The 14,392-nt window shown below is 40.1% G+C and overlaps 1 protein-coding gene across 1 annotated transcript; it reads right to left on the bottom strand.

Moving 5' to 3' along the window:
- Window positions 1-3,777: 3,777 nt before the first annotated feature.
- On the bottom strand, window positions 3,778-4,772 carry LOC125146993 (olfactory receptor 52D1). Its single transcript, XM_047823944.1, has one exon. The coding sequence runs from the start codon at window positions 4,732-4,734 to the stop codon at window positions 3,778-3,780; it is 957 nt and encodes a 318-aa protein (XP_047679900.1). The 5' UTR covers window positions 4,735-4,772.
- Between the last annotated feature and the right edge of the window lie 9,620 nt (window positions 4,773-14,392).

The following is a 14,392-nucleotide window of genomic DNA, read 5'->3' as shown; positions in this document are numbered from 1 at the left end:
CATTAAAAACATTGCTTGAACCTCATGTGTGGTGTCAATTTGGGGGTATGTAGGCAAAGAAAATATTGTTTGGGGGAGAGATTGATCATATTATCGGGTCTTGGGTCTGGGCTGCACCTACTCTCATACCCCTAATCTCAGAGCTTTTTCTAAATTTGAACGCGAGGTGGGGAAATCCTGAGTGTTTCCAGCAACCTAGTTCCCCATCAACATTACCATCATCGTCACAAGCCACCTTTCGTCCAACGCCAGAGTGACTCTGAATGAATCCCGGCTCTGCCCCCTCCCCCGCCCCCCCCCCCCCACTCCACTGCGGGAAGCCCCTCTCTCTTTTCATCTTCGGGTCCAGTGTCTCCGTATTACAGAAAACCTGTTCAACCTCCCTCTCAGCTCTGGCTCTTTCCTGCCTGCCTGTGCCAGAATCCTGCTTTAGGAGGTGAACCCCCCGCCCCCCCCCACCCCCACCCCAGGCAGGTTTCTTCCCTTTATGTCATAAAAGACTTGACTCTGCTGCCTTATCAGACACTGAACTTCTCTCTCCTTTTGTCTCTGAATTTCTTGAAACTCCTCCTCTTTCAATGCCCACGTTTCCCCATCCTCTGCAATCAGACACTTACCGCAGTGAGTCATTTCTCCTCTTCCCATTATTTTTTTTTTGTATGGAGTCTTATATGCAGACCCATATAGCTGCTTTATTTACTCTATTTTCTTATCCTTTTTTTGTTTTTGAGTGGTGATTCCTGTGAGTATGCTACACTGATTGATTCTCCATTCACCATTCAGGGAATTTGACCATGTCCTTTGCTGTGGCTCTTACTTCCATGTTCGTGGTTCCTTAATATCTTAGTCCATTTGTACTTTCCTTAGCTTACCAGCCTACCCCTGGGTGTCACAGAGGAACCTCTGGATGGCATGGTCAGAAAGAGCTCAGCATCCTTCCCTGGGCCCCATTCCTACTCTCAATTCTGGGGTCCTTGTGTCTTAGTGAAAGTCACCAATACTTTCCTAATCCACTCATTCTCTTTGTAAACTGTCATCTGTCAGTGAGGAGATTCATAGTGTAGGCACATGAAGCATGACCAGAAGACCAGGGGTCATATGTAGCCATGCAGCAGGATAACAGCTGATGAAAGAGAGGTAGGAAGCATATTAGAAGCATTACTTTGGGGAAACCAGGGACTATAGATTCAGAGCCAGCTCCAGGGGTCAACTGACCCTGGGCTGAAAAACAGCTGAATCTCGTGCTTCCTGGGGGCTAGAGAGGAGGGACATCTCTGAGCTACACACTGTGACTTCATTGTTTTGTGACACCCCATGAACCTAGAGACCTGAAGGTTGTGGCCTTCAGGGACTGTGGATAAAATACCTTTGGGACCACATGACCCACCAATGGTCCTGATACACTTCACTCTATTCTTCACTTCCCTGTGGCACCAGTATGTTAGTCTGAATTTCTGAGATCAGGGATGCACATTTGGTCCCAGGGAAGAGTGAGAGTCTGGGGTGAAGTGTGAGTTATGGGCAAGGCAGTATCCCGAGCCTCTGGAAGCATGCTTCCTCTTTTATCATGTGGAGTCCCATGGTCAGACACCTGAGTGAGGTGGGAAATCTTGACAATAATGTTAATAGTCTTCCTGTGGACTGGACCCTGCTACCTCCAGTTTTATAGAAGCCTATGGACTTCTACAAATCCCCTTCCCCATCTAGGGAACTATTACATTTTAGCTTCAGGATGATAAAAGGGCCAAAAACAGAACTTTAAGGAGTGGAGCTTGCTGCCAGGGCTGTAGAATCCTCCATCTGTCTATTATCTATCGTGTGTGAAGCTTGGACTTCAGTCAGTAATGGGAAACCCTGGGGAAGACATGCCCAGTGCTGTATCCATGGGGTATCCGTCCAGAGTACAGGCTGTAGCTAGACCGACCCTGGTACCAAGGTGCTAGCAGCTGGGTGATCCTGCATCCCCCCTTCTCTTCTATTTTCCACTGTACCCCTGTAAGCTTTCTCCTCGAAGCTTCCTTGAGACCTCAGACATGAAAGGGGAGAATTGTTGATGAATTTGTTGGGGGAGACGAGGGAACACTAGCCTGCAAACTATGTCGGACACATTTGTCCACTCCTGAACTTAAATTTACTTACCAATACCTCAGTCTCCTGTAGCTCTGTGGTACTGTAAGTCTAGCCCCCAGATGGATGCATTTTCAATATTACTATGGGAGTCCAAAGTCCTGAATCCTGGCCCTGCCTTTGATAGTAACTTCCTGGGTTACTGACTCTCTCTTTCTTCTAGGAAAAATGTGAGGTTCACGGCAGGTAATTAGTGTGATGGTGAGCATTACCTTGTGAGGTAGACCTTTTGATCAGATGAAGCCAGCATCTTAGGGGAGCAGGCATATGGCCCACAAAGGAGCATTTCAGGAACAGAACAGCACTTCCCCTCCACATTCCCACCTTCCGCTCCTTTGTATATATTGTTCTCGGTTCCTGAGATCATTACATCACTGGGTCTCTTTACCATTTACTGCCTCAGAAGATAACAGGTCTTCACTTCCGCTACTATGTGTTTGTGCAGCGGGGCATCCTCACATGTATCTCATACTGAAGAAGGTATGAGATACTGTCCATATAGATGCATAATCTTGGCACTTTTAGCTTCTCTGAATCATAGGCTCTTAATGAAAGATGCTGATAGTAACCATGTTTTGAATTATGGGAAGGAGCAACCGGTGACTTATTTGTGTATTTTAGAACTGAGGTTACTAGGGCAAAGGAGGGCTATTAAAAAAGGCACTTGGATTTTGAGAAGGCCTCTCTGAATTCTTAATGAGGGATAATTTTATGGCTAAAAGGAAAGGGATTTCAAAACAGAAGACCAGAGGAGGAATGGGAGAAAATACAGTTTTAACAAGCACTATTCATATCCCAAGACCTGTCTAAATATTTTAGAGTTGTTATTTGATATAGGTATCATAATAATCCTGTAAAATGATATAATATAAAACCATCCTAAATAAGTTATAAGTTGACTAATAAAGTTCAGAGTGTACATAACGTTCTCATATTTATTGGTTGACCATTTTACATGTCAGGTACTGTCTTAAGTTTTCTGCATTCATTAACTTACTTATTCCTCACCACAGCATTAACAGTTAGATATTAACATTTACTCATTTGACAGTTGGACAAACCAAGGCATAGAGAGATTTCGCATCAGGCTCAAGACCACAAAAACAGTAAGCAGAGGAACCAGGATTCACACCCAGAAACTCTGACCTTAGACTTTTTGCTCTTCATCACTATCCAAAACATTGAAATCAGACGAATTTACCTAAAATGATCATTTTTTTAAACTTGGACTCACAGAAGAATATTTCCACTATGAAACACAGACTCATTTAAGAAAAGGAATTGACTTGATCTTTAGTAAGTTATGGAAATATTTGCAAGAAAAGAAAAAAAATCAGGAGCATTCTGCACGGGCACTATCGTAGCTACTGAGATATCTCCAAGGTGTGCTTATTCCTAATTGTAAAATTTCCCCAAGAGTAAAAATATTATCATCTCTCTGAGTTATTCAGCGTTGCCCAAAGAGCCTCAAGAATGTGGTGTGTTCAATGTGATTTTTGGTATTTCCAATTCATCTGACCTTCTCTTTGCTTCCACTACTTCCTCTCCTAAAAACACGCTTATGTCATATTAGAGGCCTCCATCCATGTAAATGTACCTAGAAAGCTCAGAACCCATTTACTTTCCTTATCCCTAGCCTGTACTCAAATTTCATGTTGAAATTTTCCCCAAGTGAAGCAGCCTCAGAAGTCGGCTCCGAATCTCCTTGGTCCTAGCCCCATAGATGATCGGGTTGAGCACAGGAGGCACCAGCACATACAGGTTGGCCAGAAAAATGTGCACATTCTTGGGGACTCGGTGCTGGCCAAAGCGGTGGGTGAGGAAGGAGAAGAAGGCAGGAATGTAGAAGACCAGGATGACCCCCAGGTGGGAGCCACAGGTACTCAGAGCCTTGTGCCTGGCATCTTGAGATGGAAGGCGGAAGACAGCATGGAGGATAAAGCCGTAGGAAATGGCAATGAGGATGGCATCCAGACCCATGGCCAGCAGGGCTACAGTCAGCCCATAGACAATATTGACAGTGATGTTGGCACAGGCCAGGCGAGCGATGCCCATGTGCTCACAGTATGTGTGGGCCATGACATGGTGACCACAGTAAGGCAGTCGCCTCAACAAGAAGATGAACGGGGACACAATGGCCACACTACGGCACAGCCCAGCAAGGCCAATTTTGCCTATGACTGTATGGTTGAGAATGGTTGTGTATCTCAGTGGGTTGCAGATTGCCACATAGCGATCAAAGGCCATGGCTAGAAGAACTGAGGACTCCAGAGCATAGATAGAATGGACACAAAACATTTGGGCCAGGCATCCACCAAAGGAAATCTCTCCAGCATGCAGCCATAAAGTGGACAGCATCTTGGGCACCGTGGTGGAGCTGAGAGCCAGATCGGTGAGTGAGAGAAGGCACAGGAAGAGGTACATGGGTGCATGAAGAGCACTGTCTGTCACAATGACCAAGATGAGGGCAGCATTCCCAGCCAGTGCTACCAGATACATGGCGCAGAAGGGGATGGCGATCCAGACATGGGCCCACTCCAGCCCTGGGATGCCCGTCAGGATGAGTGTGCCTGGGAGACTGTCATCACTGATGTTGGAAGCTGACATTCTGCTTGGAAATAAACGCCTCTATCCAAGGGGTCATGGTATTCTGGCCCTGTAATATCAGGCTTTTGGGTCATTCACATAAAATGATGAACTTTCTGTGAAACCATCTTTTTAGGTGGAGAAAAATATTTATTATTATTAACTTGTTCAAGAGTCTTGAAATATGCTATCACATATAGTCTTTTTTTTTTCTTTATGCTAATTCCTGTACCCATCCATGATGTTTATAGTTCTATATTCCAAGCACCAAACATTTAAGCATCTTTCCAATATGATCCTTCACAACTTACCTGCTACACATCCTGTCCATCATTTATTAGTCTAGTCCACTCACATTGAGGAATATTCTTTCTTTCTTTCATTCATGCTTATAGAATCTTCTGTCTTCATTTTCCCCCTCCTTTCTAAGCTTTTTTCTCTTTTTTCTAAGCTTCAGTTAGTTTTTCTGCCTCCCAGAAGACTTTCCTTTCTTCTGGTCCTTAATGATCTTTTATTATTATTTTTTATCCTTCAACTACTTTACAAAATCCCAATGGCTGAGACTATGCCTTTATGCAATTGTATACTCTACACTGACCATGACTGAGTCCTGATGTAGACATTTTGTAAATCGTCAACTTAAGACTCAATTCCATTAACTTTACTAACATATCATTGACTTTTTGACTTCATGATATAATAATGCAATCACTGTATTTTCTGCATTTGTATGTATCTTCATAAATATACAGTGCATAACTTCATTTTATATCTTACCTGGAATGTCTAGAAAAAGGCTAGTCCACCTGATTGTGCTTCCATATCTCCTGATTATCTACAGTGTGCTGAGTATTCCCGAGGATACAGTAGAAGAAAGACAGAGATACATGAGACATTCCAGCTGAGAGACAGCACTCCCTACTGTGGCAAAGCCAACCTGAGGTCTTGTGTGACCCCCCAGTGTAATGACTGGATACTGAGGCTAGATCAGAAGACCAAGTGCTGACAGAAGCACATCAGGGGAGAAAATGGAGTGTCCTGGTGTTGCTCACAGTGAAGATATTTTGGAAAGGGAATTTGTTTTTGTTGTAGAAGTCTAGCTGGTATTTTCAAACATTTTCCCTTAGTAAAACATTGTCTACTAAAAAGAAATCTGTACAGGATTCTGAGAAACTTGAATTTTAGTCCCAATTCTCTAACAGAATTGATTGTGACACTGAAGAAATATTCTTCTTCTTTGGGCTGTCTTAATTTGGAAAAATTAATGACTCAATAGTCATTCTCTGTTTTGTATCTGCTCATTATGTGTCACTGGAATAATCCCACAACATTTTCAGGCCTTCTGTTTTTTATCACTAAATTTGAAATGGCATCATGTGATTTCTATCCTCAAAAAACTTACGGTTGTGCAAAAAGTAATATTCATGAAATTAAAAATATAGGCACCACAAATAATCACCCCCATTTTTTTGCAACCTCTTTATCATCTAACAACCTTCTGGAGAAAATAGAGTGCAATTACCATTGGCACTCTTAATCAATAGGAAGACAAGGTCTAGAGAAGTAAACTGATGTCATCTACATCACAGAGTATGTTAATTTCACAACTGAAATAAGGGGTCCTGATTTATGTGTCCTGATTCAGATTTTTAAGTTTTACTTCACCCAAATATGCATAAATGTGACCAATATCTGAATTCTTAGATATCTCTTTCAAATAAGCCACTTTTTCTAATATCAATTCATAAGGCTGCAATTAATTTATTAGTTAATGAATATCAAAGAGATAAAGAGAATTGAGGAGCCCCTCTTATTTGGACAGAGATTTTCACTGATGACACCAAAGTGTCTTGGTCTCAACCTTGACACGAGCCTTGACACTAGGGGAAAGAAGCTTGGATAGTAGAGGGCAGAGAGTGACAATTATTACCATCTTCCCTTCCCCTCTCTTCCCAGCCTATTCTTGCCCCTGAAGGAAGTTTTTAAGTGGTTATTATGATATAGTGGTATTCTGTGATATTCTGGGTTGTGAAGAGCAGAAAAACTGTGGTTACAGAAGAGTTGGATTTATTTCCCCTGAGAAGCAAGGGGATAAGGATATTGAGGGGGTGCCACCCTGGTACACAATGGGGGCATCCACCCAAATGTCCCGGGGTCTTGTCCTTGAGTCCCCCTCTCTGACCTAGACCTCAGTTATTTAACCCTGTGTTCTTTCATTGAACACAGTTGTTGGAATCTGATTTCAAGACCGAACCTCTGTGGTAGATACACACTTGCAGACGGGGCATGCTGAGGTTGCAGCTATGTGAGAGGTGTCCTGAGAGTGAGACTCTGGGGACAGAGGGTGGTCGAGTGACAGCTTGTGCAGGAGGTATGAATCTGAATACACAGTGTGACTGAAGGAGGTAAAAGCTGTGTTTCTGTGCAAGTTTGGGTGGGTGTGGGATGAGGGAGCAGAGGGGGCTGAATGTGTAATCTGGATTGAAATAGCTGATCTTTCTCTCACCTGAGTTTTCTGGGCTCAGTGAATGTCTTCGGCTCAGCTCTATGGCCCAGCTTCCTCTCGTCGACGGGCTTGATAAGTGAGCTTATTTATTGACTCTGTCTGTGATGCTCAGGAGTGTAAAGCAAAGTGGCGACCTCCAGGGACTTGGTCCATGAAACACACTTTGAGAAAGAGAACAAGAAGGGGCGGGGGTGATAAAATGAGGAAGAAATAAGGAAGGAGAATCTTCCTTGATGACTTTGCCAGGAAAGTGGAAATGAAACATCCGGTATACTTTGTTTTATGTTTTATCCTTTCCTCTCATCTCTCTGTTTCTCTTTTCTTCCTTGTCACTTCCTTTCTTTTCTTCTCTTTGTTTCTGTCCTCCTGGAACTCTTCTCACTGTGAACCCACCAGAATTCTATGCTCATAGGCAGGAAATAATGGTAGTGGACAAGTGCATACATCATTGTACTGTAGGGTTCACTTACAAAGTGATCTTACAAAGTGAACACAAGTTCAAATATCAAATTACCAAGAATTTCAATATGATGAAAGCAGAGCTTTAAGGAAAGCACAAGGACCTTCTGAGCATGGGCACCATGTAACTGTCCTGCTTGTTTGCCATGAAGCCGGACCTGGTTGGAAATGACATCAGTGCTCTAGGTAGATCCCCTCAGCTCTCTAACTCCAGCCATCTCTCTGGTCCCTGCACCAGGGATTCCTGGCATCAAAACCCTTTGCAGAATAGGTGATTTTTCTTCCATGACTTCAGAGTACTCACCTCTCTTATTTTGTAATATACATATCTCCTTTCAAATTATTGTAATCTAACATTCATTCAAACGTTTCATGTGGGTATATCCTAAAAGAATTTTCAAATCACTATATTCTCTTCAAAACTTTAAAAGGACTCTAAGAACTTTCATTAAAAGTGTAAAGAGCAGAAAAAGACCTAATTTCTAGTATTTTGTGAATATTGACATTAGAAATAAAACTCCCATAGGACAGTTTTTCATTTATTTTATGGAAATTGTATGCCCTAGAAATTTCCAATTCAGCAATGCCCATTTAAAAGTATTTGAGCAAGATTTTCTTAATTTTCAGAAATTCAAAAATATTGCTCTCTCTCTTTAAAGTTGGTCTGTATTCCCACATGTATATTTTTGCTTGAGTATCTCATTATAACACTTATATGTTTCTAATAATACAAGGAGATTTTATTTCTTGTAATTATGGGATGCAAATGTTAAAATGTTGTAATATAACAATTATTATAATCATTAATTAATAAAAGCTATATGATAATGTTTAAATTTTATCGATTATATACATAGGGCTAATTTGTTTTTAGAATATTATTTCTCAATGAGGTTGATGGAGCTTTTACTTTTTTCCAGTTAGCCTCATGTATTCATTAGTTCATATTGATTCAATGAAGTGGGGTTTGTACTTAGATGCTTTTAATTTTACCTTTATAAAAATAAGCTCTAAGAACCCATAGTTAAGTAAGTAACTTAGTTGGGAGTGAGGGAGTTTCTTCCACACTGTGGGAATCCAGCCATAATTGAGTAACTGCTGTAATCAGCAATGGTCCTGAGAGAGGAGTTTCTGGCAAAGGAGAGTGCCCTCATAGTGGGTACTCTGAGGAGGGATTCCAGCCAGGTGGTGCTGGTATATCTGAAGAACATGACGAGGTTGTTTCAAAGTAAGGACCAAAAAAAAAGCCACTTAAAACCTACTGTTTCTATTAGAATCAACTGGTATCACCAATGAAAACAGGGGAACCTGGGTGACACGAACAGGAACAGAGTGTGCATAGGATAATCAAATCCCCTAGCCCTGACCCAGCTTTCTAATCGGCCTCTACTGCCCTCTACTGGCAGCGTCTAACAGCCAGCCAGCAGGTGGAGGGAAAGTGTGGTCCCAGCCTAGGCACCCCCAAGCAGAGCACAGAAGGGTTTGAAGCTGAGAGACAATGGCTTAGCAAGTAACACAAAAACCCTGTACTCATATTTGTGCATGCGTGTGTTATAACCTGTATGACATTTTGGGATTTAATAAATATAAATCATATAAAAATCAAAATAAACCCATTCATTTAGCTATACTTGATAATTTTTTATTATAAAATAAATGAGAAACATATCACTAAGAACATGGGAAAAATTGAGATTAAATAAATTTAGGATTGAATAAAACTCAAAAATATTTTATAAAATTTATAAAAATAGTGTTTAATGAATAATACATAACTTTTCTAACGTACATCTTCACTAAAACCAAAAACATGTATAAAACATGACATAATTTTTTTATCTTTAGAAGTCATCTAGTGAATTTTGAAAAATAGAGGAGTTCATAAAATATGTCAGTTACATTTACAAGTACTAAATTTAATAATTCACCTTTCAGAATTATTTTTCTTTCCAGTTAACAGCATAGTCTAATGATAGATATTTAAATAAAATTGCAAAAATTACCTGAAGTTAACCAAGTAAAAAAAGAGGTCTTTACTCTTTGAATCTTTCTTTAATTATCTTTCATGTAACTCCTCATTAAGAACTATGACTTGGGGCACCTGGGTGACTCGGTTAAGCGTCCGACTTCAGCTCAGGTCGTGACCTCGCAGTTCGTGAGTTAAAGCCCCATGTCAGGCTCTGTGCTGACGGCTCAGAGCCTGGAGCCTGCTTCAGATTCTGTGTGTCTCTCTCTCTGCTCCTCCCCAGCGTGTGCTCTCTCTCTCTTTCTCAAAAAATTTTTAAAAAACATTAAAAATTAAAAAAAAGAACCATGACTTACTTAGTCATGACTGAACTTAGTCATGACAGAACTTTATGACCTCATTTACTTTAATTATGCCTCTAAATGCTAACTTCCAACACAGTTACATTAGGGCTTAGAACTTCAACTTCAACATATGAGGTGTTTTTTTGTTTGTTTCTTTGTTTTTTTTTTGTTTGTTTGTGATATACAATCAGCCCATAGAAATAGTATGGATAAAAATCATAAATATCCTCAAATTAACCCAATGTATATCCCTGGCCTCAAACGTTAGCTTTGTCTAGCAATCATTTTGTTTGCTCTGGTTAATTACCTTTATTTTCCCCATTAGGGCTTATCTCCAACATTCATTGCCCGTTTGGAGCTTGCTGTCAGACTTACACTCGGATATAGAATATTTAAGGTTTGGTGACTACTGAAACAGATATGGGGAATGAATGAGAAAAATACGTGCAAATGACACCTAGTCTAGATTAGACAGTGTGGTTGTTAATTTTATGTGTCAACTTGAATGGTTCCCATGGTTCCTGGATAGTTGGCTAACAGTTTTCTAGGTGTGTTTGTAAGAGTGTTTCTGCATGAAAGTAGCATTTGAATTGATGGGCTCAGTAAAGCAGGTTGTCATCCCCAACATCTGTGAACATAATCCCAGCCACTGAAGGCCTGAATAGAGAAAAGTTTGCAGGAAGAAAACCTAGGTGCTTCTTCTCTGTTTGCTTCAGGTGGAACATCATCTTTTCTGGTTCTTGGTACTCCTGATTCTCGGGCCCTCAGAAGTGGACTAGAATCTCTACCTTCAGCTGCTTTGGTTCACAGGCCTTCAGGTTTAGATAGCATTACATCACCAGCTTCCCAGGGTTTCCATCTTGCACATGACAAATCATGGGACTTTTCAGCCTCTGCAGTTACATGGACAAGGGTAAAGGAAACTGAAGGGAGGTAAATATGGGAGTAAACATGGAGATAGGTGGAGGATCAATGAAGTGCGGCAGTTAGTAATCCGAGAAAGGAGAAACAATCAAGAAATATGGAACAGTCAACTGTAACAGCCTCATAATTGAGAATCCAACATATATAGGAATATTGAGGTCAGTGGTGACAGTGGATGCACAGTTTTATGGTATGATATTACTATAATATTGTCCATGAAGGAGTGAATGACTAACATGAAAGAAGACATAAGGGAATCCAATGCCAAATAAGCATATCCTTGAGCAACTCATGGTACAGCGACTTGTACCAGGTTATAATATGTACACTTCTTTTTCTGCCTAAGAAATGGAAGATGAAGTATTCTAGCCAAAAATCAATGGGTCATAGAAATAGACTGATGAGTTAAGACCAAGACCTTAAGGATGGTACACACCTCGGTCATTACCTAATTTTGGAAGAAAGGATAATGTGTATGCTTTGAAGAACCTAAGGAGGAATATTTAGATTTTATAATGATCACTCTGTGAGCAAAGGGAAGAAATTGATGCATCCTGGCAGAGCTGGTGCAGGGGAAAATTAGGAGATTGCTTTGGCAATTCAGATGGTAAAAGTCTAAATTCAGGCAGATAAGGTATAAATAAAATGGAAGAAATATTTGTAGAAAGGCCATGAAACTTGAAAACTAAATGGACATGGGGATGAGAGTAATAGTCAAAGAGGAGTGGAAGATTTTAAACCAGAGCTGAGAATGGCAGTGCCCTTAGAAGAAAAGTGACAGAAAGTCCTTCCTCTGTGAAGTCAGAAATTCCCTTCTCAGCCCAGCATTCCTGCCTGAGAACATCCACAACTGACAGGAGACAAGTTCTCTGGTTTCTACCGTGTCTGTCCTATGATTGTCCCAAAAGGGGGATAGATGCTGGTCTGGAAAATAGCATCTGTTGTACCCCTGCCATCTGCAACCTAAGTAAATAATCCATATGATACTCACAACAACATATGGAGGGGGTTTGTAAGATATTATATTTTTCTAAGGATAGGGAAACTAAGGTTTCAGTCATGGTTTAGATAGCATCGTCTAACTGACAAGTGAGTGACCTGGTGTTCATAACAGTTATGATCCAAAAAACATGTTCTCAAATATAACACACTTCTTCCCTTTTCCCCTAATGGATATCTTGCCTCCCACTCTGCCAGCAAGGAAATAATATGGAGAATGGTGGTAACATCTGTGAAAATGGCAGAGTAAGGACCTCGGAAATTTTCTTCTTCCATTGAGAAAATGAGAAAATGGGCAAGAAATGGTCTGAATCAACTTGTTCAAAATTCTAGACGTTGAACAAAGGCTTGCATCTGTCTAAGTAGAGTGTATTTAAGAAAAATGGTTGACCTTTTGCAAGATCGGTGGCTATGTGTCATTTTGATTTGTCCTAATCCCATTCACCCTCTCTCTAGCTCTACTGTAGCCTTAAAAAATAATAACCAGAATGCACAGTGAAAACCAATAGTCCAGGGGCATCCAGAGGGAGCAGTTTGGAGCTGGACTTCTTTCAGAATCTCCTTTCCAGAAAATTGTCATTATCTGACCTGATACTTCCTGTGAAGATCACTCTTGCTAGACTGTTTCTATTTCATCTGATCTGTAGCCCTCTTAATGCAAACATCATTTTGCCAGTGGGTAAGTCAAAAACAATTACTAGTAATCAATTAACTTTGCGGCTGACTGTGACAGTGGATAACAGTTGGGAAAAAAATTAAATTAACCAAACTGCTAAAAAGGAAAAGCTGAAGAATGAGATATTTATAAGAGCTTTGAATTTTTTTGACGTATACCTGAGGTATAGAAGGCCATGTGCATGTCAGAGCTCTGCATATGCCCAGGGCTGTAGAAATGACCAGAAAAGGTCTGAGAAGGCACTCATGTCTCATCCCTGGCTCATCTTGAGACTGTGCCTGAGCAGAAAGATAAAGACTAACGTAGAGTCCCATAATGAATGTCTGGGTGTTGAAGTTGGGTTCCAACATGCCTACAGATCTCTGAGCAAAGACAAATACTGCTTCCAGGTATGTAAGGAAATCTCTTTCCAATTATTAGCTGGCACTGGGCTAACTCAGCAGACTTCAGTGGCTGCACACAAAACAACTGATGTTACAGAATTAATTCAGAAATTCACTAAGTAAATGCCAGCAGCAATAACAACAACAAATAGCAATAAAAATGAATTCTGGGGATAGAGAAAAATGTGATTCCCAGAATTGCCACAAAGTGTCCAGTTTTCAATAGATTATGGGGCATCAAAAGAAACAAAAATTATGGTCCATGCAGAGGGGAAAAATACCAACAGAAACTGTCCTGAGGAAGTCAAAACATTAGACTTATTAATCATGACTTTAAATCAATCATTTTAAATAGGCTCAATGAACTAAAGGAAATTGTGATTGTGATAATACCAGTAAAGAGATAAAAATTATTTTTAAAAATCATATATAAATTATGGAGTTAAAAACATTCAATAATTGAGGGGCACCTGGGTGGCTCAGTCTGTTAAGCATCTGACTTTGAATTTTGACTCGGGTCATAATCTTGTAGTTCATGAATTCAGCCTGCGTTGGGCTAGGCACTAGCAGTGAGGAGCCTACTTGGGATTCTCTCTCTCTCTCTCTCTCTCTCTCTCTCTCTGAGAATGAATAAATAAGCATTAAATAAAGTTCAATAATTGATATAAAAATTTACTCTAAGGACTCCACAGTACATTTGACAATACAGTAGAAAGAAACAGCAAACATGAAGATTGGTCAATAGTGATCATGCAGTCTGAGTAACTGAAGGAAAAAATAATGAAGGAAAATGAGCAGAGGCTCAAACATTTATAAGATATCGTCAAGAATGCCAATATATATGTATGAAAGTCTGAGAAGGAGTAGAGGAGAGAGAAGGAACATTGGAAGAAGTAACACTGAAACTCTCCTAATTTGATGAACAATATTAATTAACAGAAGCTCAATAAATGACAAATATGATAAATTTAAAAGATACACTTAGTAATTGAAATGAACAAGGGTTGTGCAGAAAGGCACTGGGACTCTGAACAGGTTTCTATAAATCCTAATAAGAGATAAATTTGTGGCTAAAAAGGAAATGGCCCTTGTAAACAGAGAAGTGGGTAGTAATGGGAGAAAATATGGTTTTAGTGAGAGCTAATCATGTGCCAAACAAGTCTAACTGTATAGAGCAGTTATAAACATAGTAACAAAAATTATGTGAGATGAGGAAATACAAAATTGTTCTTAGATGATTTATAAAACTAAAATAATTTTTGAGAGGTCACATGAATTTTACATCTTACATTTCTTTATTGAACATTTTAAGCTTCAGATACTTTTCTAAGTTTTTTACATACACTCAATAATTTCTTTTATCCTCACCACAACCTCAAGAGTTAGATCTTATTATCCCCACTTACAGTTGACCTAAATAGG

The sequence above is a fragment of the Prionailurus viverrinus genome, chromosome D1 (genome assembly GCF_022837055.1).
Source record: "Prionailurus viverrinus isolate Anna chromosome D1, UM_Priviv_1.0, whole genome shotgun sequence".
In the NCBI taxonomy this organism is placed as follows: Eukaryota; Metazoa; Chordata; class Mammalia; order Carnivora; family Felidae; genus Prionailurus; species Prionailurus viverrinus.
Note: the sequence above shows the minus strand (reverse complement) of the source record. Positions and strands in the feature narration are given on the sequence as shown.

Coding starts and splice junctions, on each gene's coding strand:
- LOC125146993 (XM_047823944.1), bottom strand. CDS start 4,734: ATGTCAGCTTCCAACATCAGTGATGACAGTCTCCCAGGCACACTCATC.